At 43.6% G+C, this 17,112-nt stretch overlaps 2 protein-coding genes across 3 annotated transcripts in view; one reads left to right on the top strand and one right to left on the bottom strand.

Annotated features, from left to right (window-relative positions):
* Nucleotides 1–1,952, top strand: part of AGXT2 (alanine--glyoxylate aminotransferase 2) — a gene marked incomplete at both ends in the record, with an annotated part of 120,717 nt that extends 118,765 nt beyond the window's left edge. Inside the window, 2 exons of the mRNA XM_082275173.1 lie at nt 1,643–1,741; nt 1,845–1,952. Coding sequence (XP_082131299.1) covers nt 1,643–1,741; nt 1,845–1,952 — 207 coding nt within the window. The remainder of the gene's footprint in view (nt 1–1,642; nt 1,742–1,844) is intronic.
* A 14,235-nt stretch (nt 1,953–16,187) lies between these two features.
* Nucleotides 16,188–17,112, bottom strand: part of DNAJC21 (DnaJ heat shock protein family (Hsp40) member C21) — a 30,217-nt gene continuing 29,292 nt past the window's right edge. For both annotated transcript variants that reach the window (XM_082244061.1, XM_082244060.1), the window contains exon 12: nt 16,188–16,679. In XM_082244061.1, coding sequence (XP_082100187.1) covers nt 16,518–16,679 — 162 coding nt within the window. In that variant the 3' untranslated portion in view covers nt 16,188–16,517. The remainder of the gene's footprint in view (nt 16,680–17,112) is intronic.

Here is a 17,112-nt window from a genome sequence, read left to right as displayed (position 1 = left end):
CCTTGGGGTCTCTACTTTCTAAAAAGGGGCAATTTGGGGGGTTTGTACTGCCCTGCCATTTTAGCACCTCATGAAATGGGATAGGCAGTCATAAACTAAAAGCTGTGTAAATTCAAGTAAATGTACCATAGTTTGTAGACGTATAACTTTTGCACAAACCAATAAATATAAGCTTTTTGAATTTTTTTTTTACCCAAGACATGTGGCTGAATACATTTTGGCCTAAATGTATGACAAAAATTTAGTTTATTGATTTTTTTTTTTTATATAACAAAAAGTAGAAAATATAATTTTTCTATTTTTCGTTTATATTGCAAATAAATAAATATCCCAGTGGTGATCAAAAATCACCAAAAGAAAGCTCTATTTGTGGGAAAACAAGTACGCAAATTTTGTTTGGGTACAGTGTTGCATGACCGCGCAATTACCAGCTAAAGCGGAGTTCCGGCCACAAAATCGTTACTTTAGATTTTGTGGCATCCGCTTCCTTATGGTCACCTGTAAAAGAATTGGATATTCCCGTTTTTTTTTTTTTACTTGCCTTGTTTCAGAAGAAAATATACTCACCTTTCCTTCAACTTCCTCCCTCCTCGGCCGCGGACTGCGCCGTCACTTCCTGTCCCGCAAGGTGTCCTGGGAGCTATTAGTCATCACTCCCAGGATAAAATGGGCAGTGACGAAGACGGCCGGCTGCTCCTCTCATCGCGTTATTTGCAAACAGGAAATAACGCGATGATAGGCGCCCCTATACAATGCCGATCGCATAGTACTGGGCATGCGCGAGATTTCGCGCTGCATTAAATCGGCCCCCTCCATCTAGAAAGAGGAAGCAGGGCATATATTTGCACACAGCGGCTTCGGGTGACCAGCAAAAAGATGGCGGTGCTCTGCAAACATTTTATAAAGTAAGATTTAATGATTGTCAATCTATTATTTAAATGTATAAAACCGGATTAGCGGATGCATGAAGGGCGGTGGATAACTGTTTTGGGAAGTATTTAAAAAAAAAAACGATTCTGTGGCCGGAACTCTGCTTTAAAGCAGCGCAGTACCAAATTGCAAAAAGTGCTCTCGTCAGGAAGGGGGTAAAACCTTCTTGAGCTGAAGTGGTTAATAACATTTAAACACAATATGACTTCTGTTGCAATTATATACACTATATTATTTTTTATTTGCTATTTTTTCCCCCCACAAAAGTGGAGGTACCTTTTAATTACTGGAAGTGGAGTCTACCTTTTTTTACCATATACACTGCTCAAAACAAATAAAGGAACACTTTTTAATCCGAGAATAACATCATGTCAATTAAACTCCTGCGATATTGATCTGGTCAGTTAAGTAGCAGAGGGAGTTGTTAATCAGTTTCAGGTGCTTTGGTGTTAATAAAATTAACAAAAGGGGCACTAGATGGGCAACAATGAGGCGACCACCAAAACAAGAATACCAGCATAGATATCCAGCATGATACTTTTCCCTATTGAGATCTGATGTGTTTTCAAAGTGTTCCTTTATTTTATTTTCTTGAGCAGTGTAGATAGGTTTGTTGGTCAGGTGTCAACAAACGTTTAGCTATGTAATGAATTTCCCTTAGAGCAGTCTACAATATCCCAAAATTGGTAATCTGTGGGTTTCTTGTATTTAGAAAACACTCCAACCACTGCCAGCAGAAGAGATGAGCTTCATCTGGGAAGAATGCAAAGACAACGGGGTCCTGCTTGGCAGAGGAGGACTAAACATGAACGTAGGTGGATAACTGGATACCCTTTCAAAAAACGTTTTACAAACCAGAGATTCTGCTATATTACCCTGTGATAATCCCCCTAATTTGTGTTATCACTCTGCAGGTATTTCGGGTGAAACCTCCAATGTGCATCACAAAGGAAGATGCAGATTTTGCTGTAGCCGTCCTTGAGAGAGCACTAATTAAACACAAGGAGATAATGTCCAGATAATCTAAGGGGTCATGTAAGCTCCTCGAGGGCAGGGACTGATGTGAATGATAAATATTTTAAGCGTTGCATAAATTGTCTGCTCTATATACAGTATCTCACAAAAGTGATTACACCCCTCACATTTTTGTAAATATTTTACTATATCTTTTCATGTGACAACACTGAAGAAATAACACTTTGATGCAATGTAAAGTAGTGAGTGTACAGCTTGTATAACAGTGTAAATTTGCTGTCCCATCAAAATAACTCAACACACAACCATTTATGTCTAAACCGCTGCCAACAAAAGTGAGTACATCCCTAAGTGAAAATGTCCACATTGTGCCCAATTAGCCATTTTCCCTCTCCGATGTCATATTACTTTTTAGTGTTACAGGGTCTCAGGGTTGAATGGGGAGCATGTGTGGTAAATGTGGTGTTATCGCTCTCACTCTCTCATACTGGTCACTGGAAGTTTAACATGGCACCTCATGGCAAAGAACTCTGAGGATCTGAAAAAAGAACGTTTGCTCTACATAAAGATGGCCTAGGCTATTAGAATATTGCCAAGACCCTAAAACTGAGCTGCAGCACGGTGGCCAAGACCATACAGCGGCTTAACAGGGCAGGTTCCACTCAGAACAGGCCTCGCCATGGTCGACCAAAAAAGTTGAGTGCACATGATGCTCAGCATCCTATCCAGAGGTTATCTTTGGGAAATAGACCTATGAGTGTCGTCAGTATTGCTGCAGAGGTTGAAGGAGGTCAGCCTGTCAGTGCTCAGACCATACGCCGCACACTGCATAAAATTAGTCTGCATGACTTTCATCCCAGAAGGAAGCCTCTTCTAAAGATGATGCACAAGAAAGCCCGCAAACAGCTTGCTGAAAACAAGCAGACTAAGGACATGGATTACTGGAACCATGTCCTGTGGCCTGATAAGACCAAGATAAACTTATTTGGTTCAGATGGTGTCAAGCATGTGTGGCAGCAACCAGGGGAGGAGTATAAAGACAAGTGTGTCTTGCCTACAGTCAAGCATGATGGTGGGAGTGTCATGGTCTGGGGCTGCATGAGTGCTGCCGGCACTGGGGAGCTACAGTTCATTGAGGGAACCATTGACATACTGAAGCAGAGCATGATCCCCTCCCTTCAGAGACTGGGCCGCAGGGCAGTATTTCAACATAACCACCCCAAACACACCTCCAAGATGACCACAGCCTTGCTAAAGAAGCTGACGGTAAAGTTGGTGGAATGGCCAAGCATGTCTTTAGACCTAAACCCTATTGAGCATCCTAAAAAGGAAGGTGAAGGAGAGCAAGGTTTCTAACATCCACCAGCTCCGTGATGTCATCATGGAGGAGTGGAAGACGATTCCAGTGGCAACCTGTGAAGCTTTGGTGAATTCCATGCCTAAGAGGGTTAAGGCAGTGCTGGAAAATAATGGTGGCCACAAAAAATATTGACACTTTTGGGCCTAATTTCGACATTTTACTTAGGGGTGTACTCAATTTTGTTGCCAGCGGTTTAGACATTAATGGCTGTGTGTCGAGTTATTTTGAGGGGACAGCAAATTGACACTGTTCTACAAACTGTTCACTCACTACTTTAGGCAGAAGGAACCGCACACTCAGCCAAGGCTAGGCAGTTCCTAAATGTTTTGCAGGATAACTTCATGGGTCAGATGGTGAATGCACCGACAAGAAACAATGCGGTACTTGACCTACTGATTACCAACAATACAGACCTGCTCACGGATATAGAAATACGGGGCAACTTAGGAAAGTGACCATAGGTCAATAAGTTTCAGTATTAATTACAGTTATAGGAAGCAGAGGGGTAATATAAGGACACTGAATTTCAAAAGAGCCAATTTCCCAAAACTGCGCTCGCTGCTAGAAAATATCAATTGGGATAGAACTCTGCGAACAAAGAACACGGAGGAAAAATGGGAGTGCTTCAAGAGCATACTTAACAAGGGGATTGACCAGTGCATTCCAAAGGGAAATACATTTAAAAGAGCAAACCTAAACCCTGGGTGGCTAAACTCCAACATAAAAATGCATATTAGTGCTAAAGAAAAGGCCTTCAAAAAATACAGGACTGAGGGGTCATTGGCAGCATTTAAGCATTACAAAGAGTGTAACAAGAAATGTAAAAACGAAATCAGGGCGGCTAAAATAAAACACGAGAGACATATAGCGGAGGAGAGTAAAAAGAACCCCAAGAAGTTCTTTAAGTATATATACAGTAAGAAAGCGAGGCCAGAACACATTGGCCCCATAAAAGACGACAAAGGAAATATGGCCACTGAGGACAGAGAAAAGGCGGAAGTGTTAAATAATTTCTTCTCTTCAGTCTTCACAAAAGAATCGGGGGGCTACACGAACGTAGCTTGTAAGGCCGAACTAAACAACACACCTCAGGAAGTGCTGCCATGGCTAACAGAAAATAGACTTAAAACTAAACTAGAGAAACTTAACATAAATAGATCACCGGGACCGGATGGCTTACACCCGAGGGTTCTTAAAGAGCTCAGGCAGGTGATTGCCAGACCATTATTCTTGATCTTTAAGGATAGTTTACAGACGGGTATGGTGCCAGCTGATTGGAAAAAAGCCAACGTGGTACCATTATTTAAAAAGGGGCCGAGGTGTATCTCGGGAAACTATAGGCCGGTCAGCCTAACATCTGTAGTCTGCAAGATTTTGGAGGGGGTGTTAAGGGACCACATACAAGACTTTAGTAATGAAAATGGTATTATTAGTAGTAATCAGCCATGGATTCATGAAAAATCGTTCTTGCCAAACCAATCTATTAACCTTCTATGATGAAGTGAGCTGCCACCTAGATAAAGGTAAGCCTGTGGATGTGGTGTATCTGGACTTTGCAAAGGCTTTTGACACCGTTCCCCACAAACGCTTACTGTACAAACTAAGGAAGGTAGGTATGGACCATAAGGTGAGTACCTGGATAGAGAACTGGCTCCAGGGGAGAGTCCAGAGGGTAATGATTAATGGGGAGTACTCGGATTGGGCGGGTGTGGAAAGTGGGGTCCCCCAGGGTTCGGTCCTGGGACCAATCCCGTTTAATTTATTCATAAATGATCTAGAGGAGGGGATATCTAGTACAATCTCAGTATTTGCGGATGATACTAAACTAAGCATGCCAATATCTTCTGGGCAGGATGTGGAAACCTTACAAGCGGACCTGAACAAAATAATGTGGTGGGCAACTACATGGCAGATGAGGTTTAATGTTGAAAAATGTAAAGTAATGCACTTGGGGGCCAGAAACCAGAAAGCAAGCTACTCACTAGGGGGGGAACCTCTGGGTGAGTCTAGGATGGAAAAAGACTTGGGGGTACTGGTAGACAACAGGCTTGGCAGTGGCATGCAATGCCAAGCCGCTGCAAGCAAAGCCAACAGAATACTGGGATGTATAAAAAGGGGATTCACTCCAGAAATAAAGAGATTATTCTCCCACTCTACAAGACTCTGTTCCGGCCACATCTGGAGTATGCTGTCCAGTTCTGGGCACCGGTCCCCAGGAAGGATGTGCTGGAATTGGAAAGAGTCCAGAGAAGGGCAACAAAAATAATTAGGGGAATGGAGGACATCAGCTATGAGGAAAGACTACAAGCACTGAACCTATTCTCTCTGGAGAAGAGACGATTGATGGGGGATATGATATCAATGTACAAATACTGTACTGGCGACCCTAGCATAAGGAACAAACTATTCAGAGTAAGGGAATACAATAAGGCACGTGGCCACTCCCTAAAACTAGAGGAAAGGCGGTTTAATCTTAAAATGCGTAAGGGGTTCTTTACTGTAAGAGTGGTAAGGATGTGGAATTCTCTTCCACAAGCAGTCGTATCAGCAGGAAGCATTGATAGTTTCAAAAAACTATTAGATGGGCACCTTAGAGACCACAACATACAGGGGTATACAATGTACGGTTAACAGCAAACACACACGCACATCATGGGTTGAACTGGATGGACTGATGTCTTTTTTTCAACCTCACTAACTATGTACATTGTAGCAAAGTGTCATTTCTTCAGTATTGTCACATGAAAAGATATAAAAAAAAATTATACCTGTAATAAAATAAGTGGGAAGCCTCTAAAGTCAGCATTAGCAGACTATTAATGACCAAGGCAGGGGCTAAAGGTTTAGCCCCCTTGAATAGTGAGGTTTTAGTTACAGGTGAGGCCTGGGGGCGCTGCTATGATTCTCAGTTCTGTTCCTGCCCACCTTTGTGTTTTCCAGGTTCCTCTTGTATTCGCTAAAATACAAAAATTTACTAGAAAAATCCAGTAGTGGGAACCTCTCAAAATAACCACAAGAGGTGTGTAACCTAGAAACTTACAACAAGGTTTCCAATAGAATCAGGCCTTTTAACAGCAGGTAGATTCCTGGGTCCCTGTATGTTTTCCACTGGGTGTTGTAAGGAATGGTGTATAACTCCTTTTCCCTATAGGGGTGTTGGTCCTTTAAACAGTAGACTGGTTTCTGGGACCCCGTAGGTTTCAACCAAGTGTTAACATGTAAAAATACAATGGATATCCCATAGTGTACATCTGTATAAAATGTATTACTTGAAAATAGCATCCACTTACAGTTAATCAACATGAAACCAACAGAACGGCGTTCACATCGGATTTCCGGGTCTGCTCCACGGGCCAAAACCACACAACCGAAAGTGACGAAATGATGCACAGTTCCTGCCCTACGCTCCTGATGTCAGACTGACGAAACGCATAGGGCGGGAACTATGCGTCATTTCGTCACCTCCGGTTGTGTGGTTTTTGGCCCGTGGAACGGACCCGGAAATCCGGTGTGAACGCCGTTCTGTTGGTTTAATGCTGCTTAACTGTAAGTGGATGCTATTTTAAAGTAATACATTTTATACAGAGGTACACTATGACACGATACATGATATTATACCCCTCCCCACCTCATTTAATTCATGGAATGCATAGGTTTTACACTTCAAAAGAGCCCTTATCTCAACTCGGAGACATCAAAACCCAGCACTTAGGCCTGTGCAGAGCTGTAAACCGCTAATTGAGTCCTGGCAGGATGTCCTTTTCTTCTGTCCATGCCTATCGTAAAACTTTGACCAAATGCATTAAGGATAACCAGAACTAATGGGGATCGTAAAAGACAATCAGAGCCCTAGCCAATTCAAAACTTAACAAATACACACACCATTCATAAACTCAGACAGGAACAAGACACATTACTAAGTATATATTTGGATAAGAAATGTCATACTGAACGAATTAAGGTCATACATTACCACACTAGCACATATAGAAGGGAAAATAGCTGTCAGAGATCCCCTGGGTGACAAGTTTATCTGAGATATTCTGTGTTTGGTGTCCCTGGATGCGAGATTCAATGCTGGGCCATGATCGATCAGTTTCCAGATATGTAACCGGTACATATTAAAAGATATGAATAGTGGTATAAAACTCTCTATAGAGGAGGGACCTGATATAGTAATAACCCCAGGACAGCCCATGGCCACTCTATTTTTTGGTCAGGAGCATATGTCAAAATCCCTTTGATCCCAGAGAAAAAGAGAGATCCCTAACCAGTTAGAGTTCTCATGGTAACATCGAAGCAGAACATCTATCAAGTTTGAGAACCGATCCCACCTGGCTCATCGATTGAACTCTGATAACACCAAGGCCAGTGATTGCAAGTATTCTTCCTCCTCAAATTCTACCTTATTTTTCTATTGCTGAATTGTCTCGATTGTTTCAATTTCTTTGAAACACCTTTTTTCTGTAAATATTTTATGTGCTCCAACTTTGATGTTTTCAGTATTAAAACCTTATTTTGAAAAGTGTTATCCTTGCCCCTAAGCTCTTAATGCAAGCTAACAAAGAACCTGTTTCTTGAAGAGTGCTATTGTATAGAATAAATCCTATGAACATTCCTGTCTGTGGTGACAGTGCGTGTTACAGACAAATATTCTAAAATCATAATTGGTATTTCTAAAATTACGAGCTTCCTCTCACGCTGACAAAACAGAGGTGTGGCATTGAAAGGGTTAATTGCTTAATTAGCCCAGTGACAATCGCTCTCAGCCTGCTGGCACCTAGATTGTGGTCCCGCGAGCTGGAAAATCTTTGCGCAGGGTGCAGCTGAGAGTGGAATTGTTACGTAAGTGACAGCAGGGTGTGAAATTGGCTGGTCCTTTGTCACGAGTTAGTGAGGACAGGGATCTGAGACCCGCGTCCGTCACACATTAGCTGGCAGCGTAAGTGGGATAGTTTTGCATTAGGGCATTCATTGCATTGGTAGGAATTAGCACTGCCCTGAAGGATTGTAATGTTTGTGGAAACAGTCCTTAGAGACAAGCCAATGCATCTTTTTGTTTTGTTTTTTTAAAGAGACCTACAGCAACAGCTACTTCTTACAGCTCCTTCCCATCTCTGCTTTCTGTTCTTTCCTTTCTGCTTGCAAACATGCCTGGGTTATCAGAATATAAGAAGATGAGCAAAAATGGCCTGATTGCTGAGTGCACATTAAGAGGATTTGACATCAGTGGCAAAAATCGTGAAGGCATGAGTCATGCCCTACAGGAGTATGATATCCGGGGCAGACCAGAACCCGGGGGAACCTGAACCTGAAAGGGTTCCCGCTACTTCGGAGCCCAGTGGTTTAGAAACGGCCTCACAGGTTGGGCAAGCAGAGACTGACACTGGAGTATCACTAAATGTCACCTCCAAGCCACAGCATGAGCAGGCCAGCCCCAGATTGCCTGCAACCAGCGTATAGACTCTCCTCAAATGCAGCAAATGCTACAACGCATCAGGAAGATGGATCCTATGGGGTACCTGCAGTTTCTCGAGTGCCAAGCTAAGAGAAAGGAAAGCAGAGCTGCGGCTGAGAGAGAGGCTGTAAAATGCCTGGCTACGGGTGAGAGAGAGGCTGCGCAGAGGGAGGCTGATTGCCGGCACAAACTGGAGCTGGCTAGGCTCCAGCAGCAGCGACAGGCTCAGAACCTCGGATCCCTAGAGTACAGCGACACCTCTCTGCCTGTGAGCCAGGCAGCCAAATTTCCAGTTATTGAAAAGGACAGTAACCTTGACGTCTATCTACTGTCTTGTGAAAAAACTTGCCATCAGTACCATCTGCCCCAAGCACAATGGGCCCGGTACCCGACTCCAGGGCTGCGAGGCAAGGCCCTGGATGCTTATGTCGAACTGCCAGCGAAGCAGGATGACGATTATGAGGCCATAAAGGCTGCGATCATCCTAAAGTATCAGTTGACCCTGGAAGTGTACCGGAAGCGATTTAGGTCTTTGCAAAAGTGGCCTGGGGACTCATATGGATGTGGTAAGTCATTTACGTACCACATTCCGGCAGTGTACTAGAGGCTTGAAGGCCGATTCTTTTGAGACCCTGGAAGATCTTATGATTGAAGATCAACTTTTGCACATCTGTCCTACAGACGTCAGACAGTTTGTGTTGGAACGGAAGCCAAACGCTGCCAAAGCAGCAGCAGAACTGGCAGATACCTATATCCACACTCGGGTATCTGACCACCGCAAGGCACCTCTAAATGCCTGGAAAGGAGGGAAATCACCCCATGGCAACCCTTCCTCCGCCTGTAAACCAAGTTCCTTAGCGGAACTGTTCCTGGTCCCAAGCCATTCCTAACTGACAACGCAGATGTTACACCTGTGGAAAACTCGGCCATCTCAGGACGCAGTGCCCTGAGCAGAAGAAGATGACATCATCTGGCCAACCGGCCAGCAACCCTTCCGCTGTGCTGATTGTCAGTGGGAAACCTCAGGGAACCAATGCCAACTTGCAGCCAGTCATCGTAGGCAACCGAACTGTAACTGGTTTTCGTGACACCGGAGCTGAAGTCATATTGGTCAGACCAGAGGTGATAGACGAAACGGACATCATCCCAGAGAAGTTTCTTACCCTCACCTGAGTTGGGGGCACTCCCGGTGGGAGTCTCTGAGGAAATCCCCACTGCTGTGTTGTTGGGTGCCGATTTAGGGACCCTTGTCTCATATTATGATCCTGCTGAGGACACCCTTATGGAACCCTCTAGACTTCCCAAGGTACTTTGTACAGATGTGGGTTAAATTTCTGGGCAACCTGGGAGGGGGATGGTGGTGTGGAAATACAAAATCCTCCTTCTTTCAAGGAAGGAGAGGAGGCCCCCTTTCCTGGGAGGTTAACAGATATATGTTGCAATAATGCTACAACTGTAAATGGTAAATGTTATGATGATGATGCATTGCCAACATTGGTGGTAACTTGCAGGCCCTGATCACAGAGCAGCAGGAGGAGGTCTCTGGGGCCTCTCCTTGTTCTGACCCAGTGGACTCCACCTCTGTTACGCCTTAGCAGTGGTCTTTGTTTGCCACAAGACTGCTTGCTGGGACTTGTTGTCCCGCCTTTGAAACAGCACTGCAGACAGACCAAACACTAGAGCAGCTGAGGAGTGTAGCTGATCTCCCCCCTGCAGAGAATGACAAAGGGTACTTGGACAAAGGAAAACTTTACAGGGAGGGTTTGCCTGCAGAGAGGAATGAGATTGATATAGGTAGGTGGCAGCTTGTTGTATCCAGTCAATTCAGGGGACAGTTGCTAAAAGTGGCTCATGAGATTCCTCTAGCAGGGCACATGAGGATCACTAAGATCCGGGGGCGGTCAATACATAATTTTATGAGCCTACCATGCTCGCTGACATAGCTGACTACTTTCGGTCCTGCAAGTTGGCAAGATAGATGTACAGTACACAGGGCTCCGTAACAACCTTTGCCTGTGATTGGCAAATCTTTTAAGAGGGTGGCAGTGGATATCATTGGGCCTTGAGCCATCCCTAGCAGTTCTGGCAAACGTTGTATACTGACAGCTGTTCACTATGCCACGCGCTATCCAGAGGCTGTGGCTCTTTCCTCTCTCCAAGTAGACAGGGACGCTGATCTTTACCAGAGTGGGATTTCCGGCTGAGCTCATTAGCAATCAAAGCCCCCAGTTTGTGTCCGACTTAAGCTCAGTGTGTTAAGGGGGGTACACACTATGAGAAAATCCAAAGAAAAATTTTCTACAAGGCGTAATTGTTTGATTTTCGTATAATGTGTACACAACTTTCGACATCCAATTCAGACTTTCCAAAAAACTATTTGCGAAGGGACAAATTTTGCATGTGAACAGAACAAACAATTTTCAGTTAAGGTGTACTGTTTTCGTATAAGAAAAATCAGATACGAAAAACTGAGCATGATCAGAAACAATAAAGAACAAAAAAAAGCTTTTTGTCTTACGAGAACTTTCATACATTATTCCCCCATCCTCAGTTTCGACTTTCAGTGAAACGACGGGGAAAACCAGATGATCATTCGTCCAATATTCTTATAGTATGTACCCACCATTAATTACACTTACAACAATTTTATTGCTCTGTAATGCTGCAAGTTACAAATAAATTATGTAAAAAGCAGACAACAATGTGAGGAAACCAGACACATGGAACTTGAGTAGATGGAGACAAAAAGAAAAGTCCACCTAAATCCAGTATTTGTTTTGGGTAGAGCCTGTTTGGTTAAATCACCCAGAGAGTCTTGTGAGCTCCAGCAAATGAGTCTCATTCATACATTTGTGCTTTAGCAGCCCCTTGATCCAATTTCAAAATGTCATTCAGAGCACAGGAGAATTCTGTACCATTGATGTCACATACATACTTTACTGAGGTGAATGTATACAAAGTCTGTGTTCTGGACATTCATGCCTGGGTGCGTACTGCCATAAACATCAATCACACTCAGTGCACCCATCTAACCACAGCAGCTTTCCGCCTCTCATAGACAAATTTTACAGGCTCCTGGCAGCGTGGTTGGATGGCGCGCCTGTGCCTTCCACTCACACCGGAGCTAAACACCTAGTGCAGACGAGGTCTTATGCTTAGGACACCTGTCAAGGTTTTGTTTGCAGTCTGTATCCCCACTGGTGGGATTCACACTTCCTATTTGTCCTGCTCACCACTGTTACAGTATCATAAAGTGATGGGAAATCAAAACTAGAGCTTTTACCAGAACAGGAATCCTCCACTGGGACACACATCGGACCAGGGCTTTTAACCCTACCCAATAAAAAAAAAAATAAAAAAACACGACTTGCTTTCACTACCCTAGTTCTATAAACAGGACACACTATTCACGTGCAAAAGTGTCCAACTGAACTTTTTAAACTAGCTAAAAACATACAATGTACATAGAACAAAAGGGCTATAATGTCTGCAGGGGTGTCTAACTCCATTTCAAAACAGGCTGCCTCAGCATTATGGTTGCCCTCAAACAGCTGGTTGTATTTGTAAGACTATATGTCCAGAGCACCCCACCCACCTTACATCAAATGTCAAGAGCTCCTCCACCATCAGAAGTCAAAAGTCTCTCTCCCTCCCCCGTCTTGTGCTGTGCTCGGGAAGGAGCTGGGAATCAGAAAGTGCAGGCTCTGGGGGGTCAGAGGTCTGGTGTCGTAGAGAAGGCCTGTACTCCCTTTCTGCTGCCTAGCCAGGGGAAGCAGACACCAGCCTTTTCTGAAAGGCCTCTGTGTGTTAGCAGTGGTCATGCTGCAGAGGTCCCTCGCCGAGTGAGGGTGCATGTTCCCTCCTGATTGTACAGCTCTAAAACCTCATACACGCTAGTGTTTCATTTTCGCTCAACCCAGCTGGACTGAACGAAAAAAAAAAAAAAAAAAACAGACAGCTCAGGAGGAGCTGCTGTACTAACAATTAGACCAGCAATCTGCCCTGCTGTGCTTCTGTGTTCTGACAGGGGGACGCACCCCCACCAGAACAGTCCAGTAAGCGCTCTCAGCCAATGATCGGGACCAGATCGGAAGACCTTTCTCGAACATGCCCCTTCAACAGAATGGCAAGATTCTAACGGACCTTCTCCAGTACAGATGGGTCGAACCTAGGGCAGTTTCTATTGAACTGGCCAATGCCACTTGACATTCGGTCTGTGTATTAGGCCTTACTCAAAATGAGCAGGGGGTGTCAGTTTGCTGTAGAGAGATCGCTGCTTCCACACAGAAAAGGTTCTTCTCTGCAGCGTGCTAGCAAGGGACATGATTTTATTTTTTTTTCCCAGGGACATGATTTTATAGTCAACCAATCAGCAGCTTTTCAAAGAACGCAAACAGACTTCAGAGGAACATTCATCAAGCAATATTAGCAGCAAATGTGGACGCAAATTAGACTGCCTGTCAGTTAGCAATCTCTACATCTGTTTTTCTGTGTATTTGCAACCCCTGTACCTTAAGGGCTCTTTCACACTATCAGACGGACTCAGTTTATCTCAGCGGGGGATCGATCCGCAGATCCCCCGCTGAGCAGGCAGATGACAGCTGTTCTCCGAGCTGTGTGCGGAGACACAGCTGTCAGTTCCCTATACATCTCTACGGGGGAATCGGATGGGAACGGACCGTCGGTCCGGATGGAGAATAGGGTTTCCATCCGTCCAGATTTGACGGATTGAATGTCAGCGGACATGTCTCCGCTGACATCCGATGCCCCATAGGGATGCATGCGGGAGGGGGGGGGGACCATTCAGCTTCGCCAAAAAAAAAAACACATCAGTATGGGTGCTCAACCTGTGGCCCTCCAGCTGTTGGGGGACTACAAGCCTTTTGAAGCATTGCAAAGCTGAGAGTTACAAGCATAACTCCCAAAGGCAGAGGCATGATGAGAATTGTAGTTCGACAACAGCTGGAGGGCCACAGGTTGAACACCCATATGCTAAAGCTTTGTGAATTGTGCCTATTTTCTGCATAGTTTTTCTTTTAGCATAATACAAACATTTTAAAAACACTGATTATTTTGCGCACCAAGGCTTCAGTTATCTTTAACCTTTTCTGTGTTTATATATGTGAAGAAAAAAGAAAAAAAAAAGGGGGAATATTCATTTAAACTGAAAACCTCTTTTCAATTTTATATTTCAGCAGGCCTATACTATTTTCACGGCACTTACATAACTGAACCTGTCAGCTTTATTTAAGGTTTAAACCCTTCCCACCCAACCATTTCATAGGGTCAGTATGCATGGAAAAAGGGGGCCTTAAGAATCAGCAAAGATTTGACCCCTGTGATTGGCTGTCACAGTGGTCCCCTGATAGGGAGCCGGTCCAGCTGGCTACCAATCGTTAGTGAGGATCAGATCAGTCTCTGTGTTGGGAGTGTGCTCTCAGCACAAGAATATCGGCGATGAATATGTGGTAAAGCCCAACTTTTGCTGCTGCACATGTGTCATGCATGGGGGCAACAAGCCAAAACCACAAGTCAACAAGAAGTGCATTATTATATGTATAAATTAAAAAACCCTCTTCCCTGTGCACAGGAGACCTAGGAGCTTTTTGGAGCTATTCCCCAGACTCTATTATCCCACTATCCACCACAGTGATTAATAACAGTGCTCTTTTTGGATAGTGGGCCATTGGCTAGGTATGGCTTAATTCTGGGGGCAGAGCACATCTCTCAAGTCAGAGAAGTCATTCTACTACTTATATATTAGGCACAGAGTTTCCCAGCACAGGTTGATACATGCAGTTACTTTTTTTTTTTTATTATTCAGCCAATGGGCTGAAGGGGGAAAAAAAAAAGGATTCCTCCATCCACACAAAAAGGGGGATGGAGGAATTCCCCCCTCACCGTGACATTGTATTCTGACACCACAACTGCTGATCAAGGAAAATTTCCCTTCAACAGAAGTCCATCAAATGGAGAAAATCAGACATATAGAAATGCAGTCAATCTCTGCTGAACTGGCTGCATTTTGATCAGTGTATGGCCAGCTTTGGGGAAAACCTTGGAAAAGGCTGACAGGTTTACTTTAAAAGGGACCTGCCATGACATGAAATAAGAATCTGCCTTTGCTGATGTCATATAGGTAATAAAAGCAGACCTTTTTTTTCCTGGCAACTTCATTATACTGGGGAACCTGTATTGGGACGGGTGCAGCCCCACTGCAAGTGAGGGTTTTACTTTTCAAGAAGTTGAGCTTTAAGACTTCATAGATAAATGCACAAAAAATGGTCAATGAGGTCATAGTTTTCCCTTTTGCCATCCTTTACCATTTTGGGTAGATTTCTTCACAAATCTCCTTTTGCCTATAAAATACAATCTCATTTTTTTCCCCCCTGGTATTCGGTTTCTTCCGGTTGTAAACAAATCCTGAGACTATGAACATGTTTTCTTTCCATATTTTGGATAGCTCTAGAATTGTATTGTGGGATTTAAAAGGGCAGATCCACCTTTATCACAACTCATTATATCCCATACCCCCCCCCCCCCCCCGAATGTTATACAGTAAAATCGGAACCACACAAGAGGGATTTGCAGAAAGCAAAGTTTATACTGCCGGGAGTGCTCTGAGATGGCACAGTATTTTTTGCTCTGAAATCTGATACACACCTGACCACAGGGAAAAAAATATATAAAATACATTTTACGCCACATGCGCTGAGCAAAAAGGAAAGGCCAAAAATGTATACAGAGACTAATGGGAGAACACTGTGCCAGCCAAGCAGCCTCTCTCTTATGAGCAAAGATCACTAAAGCCTGGATGCCCAGACCAAATTTAGCAGCATCAGCAAGGCTATGATTATTTTCCCAAAATAAATAATTTTTAATTTCTTTTTAAAGATATAAGGCTTATTTGGTATATTGTTTTAACAACTACCTGGAAAAAGGGTAAACATATAAATAAAATATATTTCTCTTTTTTTAATACTGTATTTGTATCTGATAATTACCATATTAAACAGGGGACTGTAAGTCTTTTTCAGGCTCCAGTGGCCTCTGCAGGCCGAAGAGGTTTGAGGTGGCCTCTTCAGGCTGGCATCTGATCTGATGATCACATGATCAGGAACCATGCTGAGTGGATGAGAATCATTAGTAGAGATCCTCACCTGTGAGAATTCCTACCTATTAAATTCAATATATACACATATATATATATATATATATATATATATATAACAACAACAACAATCTCTGAGCAATGGGACCCATGGTTAACCTACAGATTGCAGATGCCTAGTAATTAAACTCAGCTTTTTGCAAATGTCTGGTATGCGGTTCCGTTACATAATTTGCTCTGTAGCAAAATGGGGTGTGAAATACAGACTGTTGTGCTAAAGGTGCATTTACCCTTTAAAGGGGAACAAACACTGCTAATGCTGCAGAGGAAGCGTGGTTGTAACACACAACAAGTCTGTCCATGTGACCAGAACATATTTGCACGTGTAGAAGGACCAGTATTAAACAAATTATTACAGTGTTGTTTTGTTTAAGCAGAAGCTGACATAGTTTAGCTGAAGGATCACGGACAGCTGTAGCCCAAACTGACTGCTTCTAATGGCTTAGCAGGCATTCCCCTCAGTGGATGGTCATCAGTCCTTAAATAAATAGGAGACAGCTTATGCATCTCCAGCAGAAACCCAGACTGTAGACAGTAGGAGAACCTGGAGGCGGTTTGCTCCTATGACACAGCCTGACTGGCTGTAGTGATTAGCAAGTCCAGCTCAGCACCATCATAAGAGGTCATTTATTTTTCCGTTTGTCTTTTTTGGGCTTGGGAGCTGCTGCATTTGCTGATGGGTTACCAGGGGCCAGTGCATGTCCTGTAGACTTCAGGTGACTAAACAGTTTATTCCGCGTTGAAAACTCAGAAGTGCAGGTGTTGCATCGATTAGGGGCAGAAGACTAAAATGAAAATGAAAAAAAAAAAGCAGCCAGTTACCAGATATATAAAACAAGTGCAGATTCAAAGTGGCTAAAGTGTACATAATTCTATTGTGTCTGATCGTATTGGTGCTGTGAATTAAAAAGCTCTTATCAATATATGTATTGATTTGCAAGAAACAAATAGTTTGAAAGCAGCTTTATGCAGTCAGCTGGACAGAAAAAGCACCTCCAAAAATCTGCCATTATGCCGAAATAAAAAGACAACTTACATAACTGCATTTACATGAATGTGCAGCTGGCATTTCTGATGCAATGCAGACGCTTCCATTAAAGAGGAAGTAAACTCTTGACTTCTTTTTCTCCCTGCAAAGTAAATGCATCGCATACTAGCACATTATATGACACTTACCTGCAACGCGTTGTCCCTGCTGGCCGCATCCATCTTCACCTG

This window comes from Pelophylax lessonae (assembly GCF_965119305.1).
Source record: "Pelophylax lessonae genome assembly, chromosome: 1".
Classification (NCBI taxonomy): Eukaryota; Metazoa; Chordata; class Amphibia; order Anura; family Ranidae; genus Pelophylax; species Pelophylax lessonae.
This window is presented reverse-complemented; position numbering and strand designations above follow the sequence as displayed.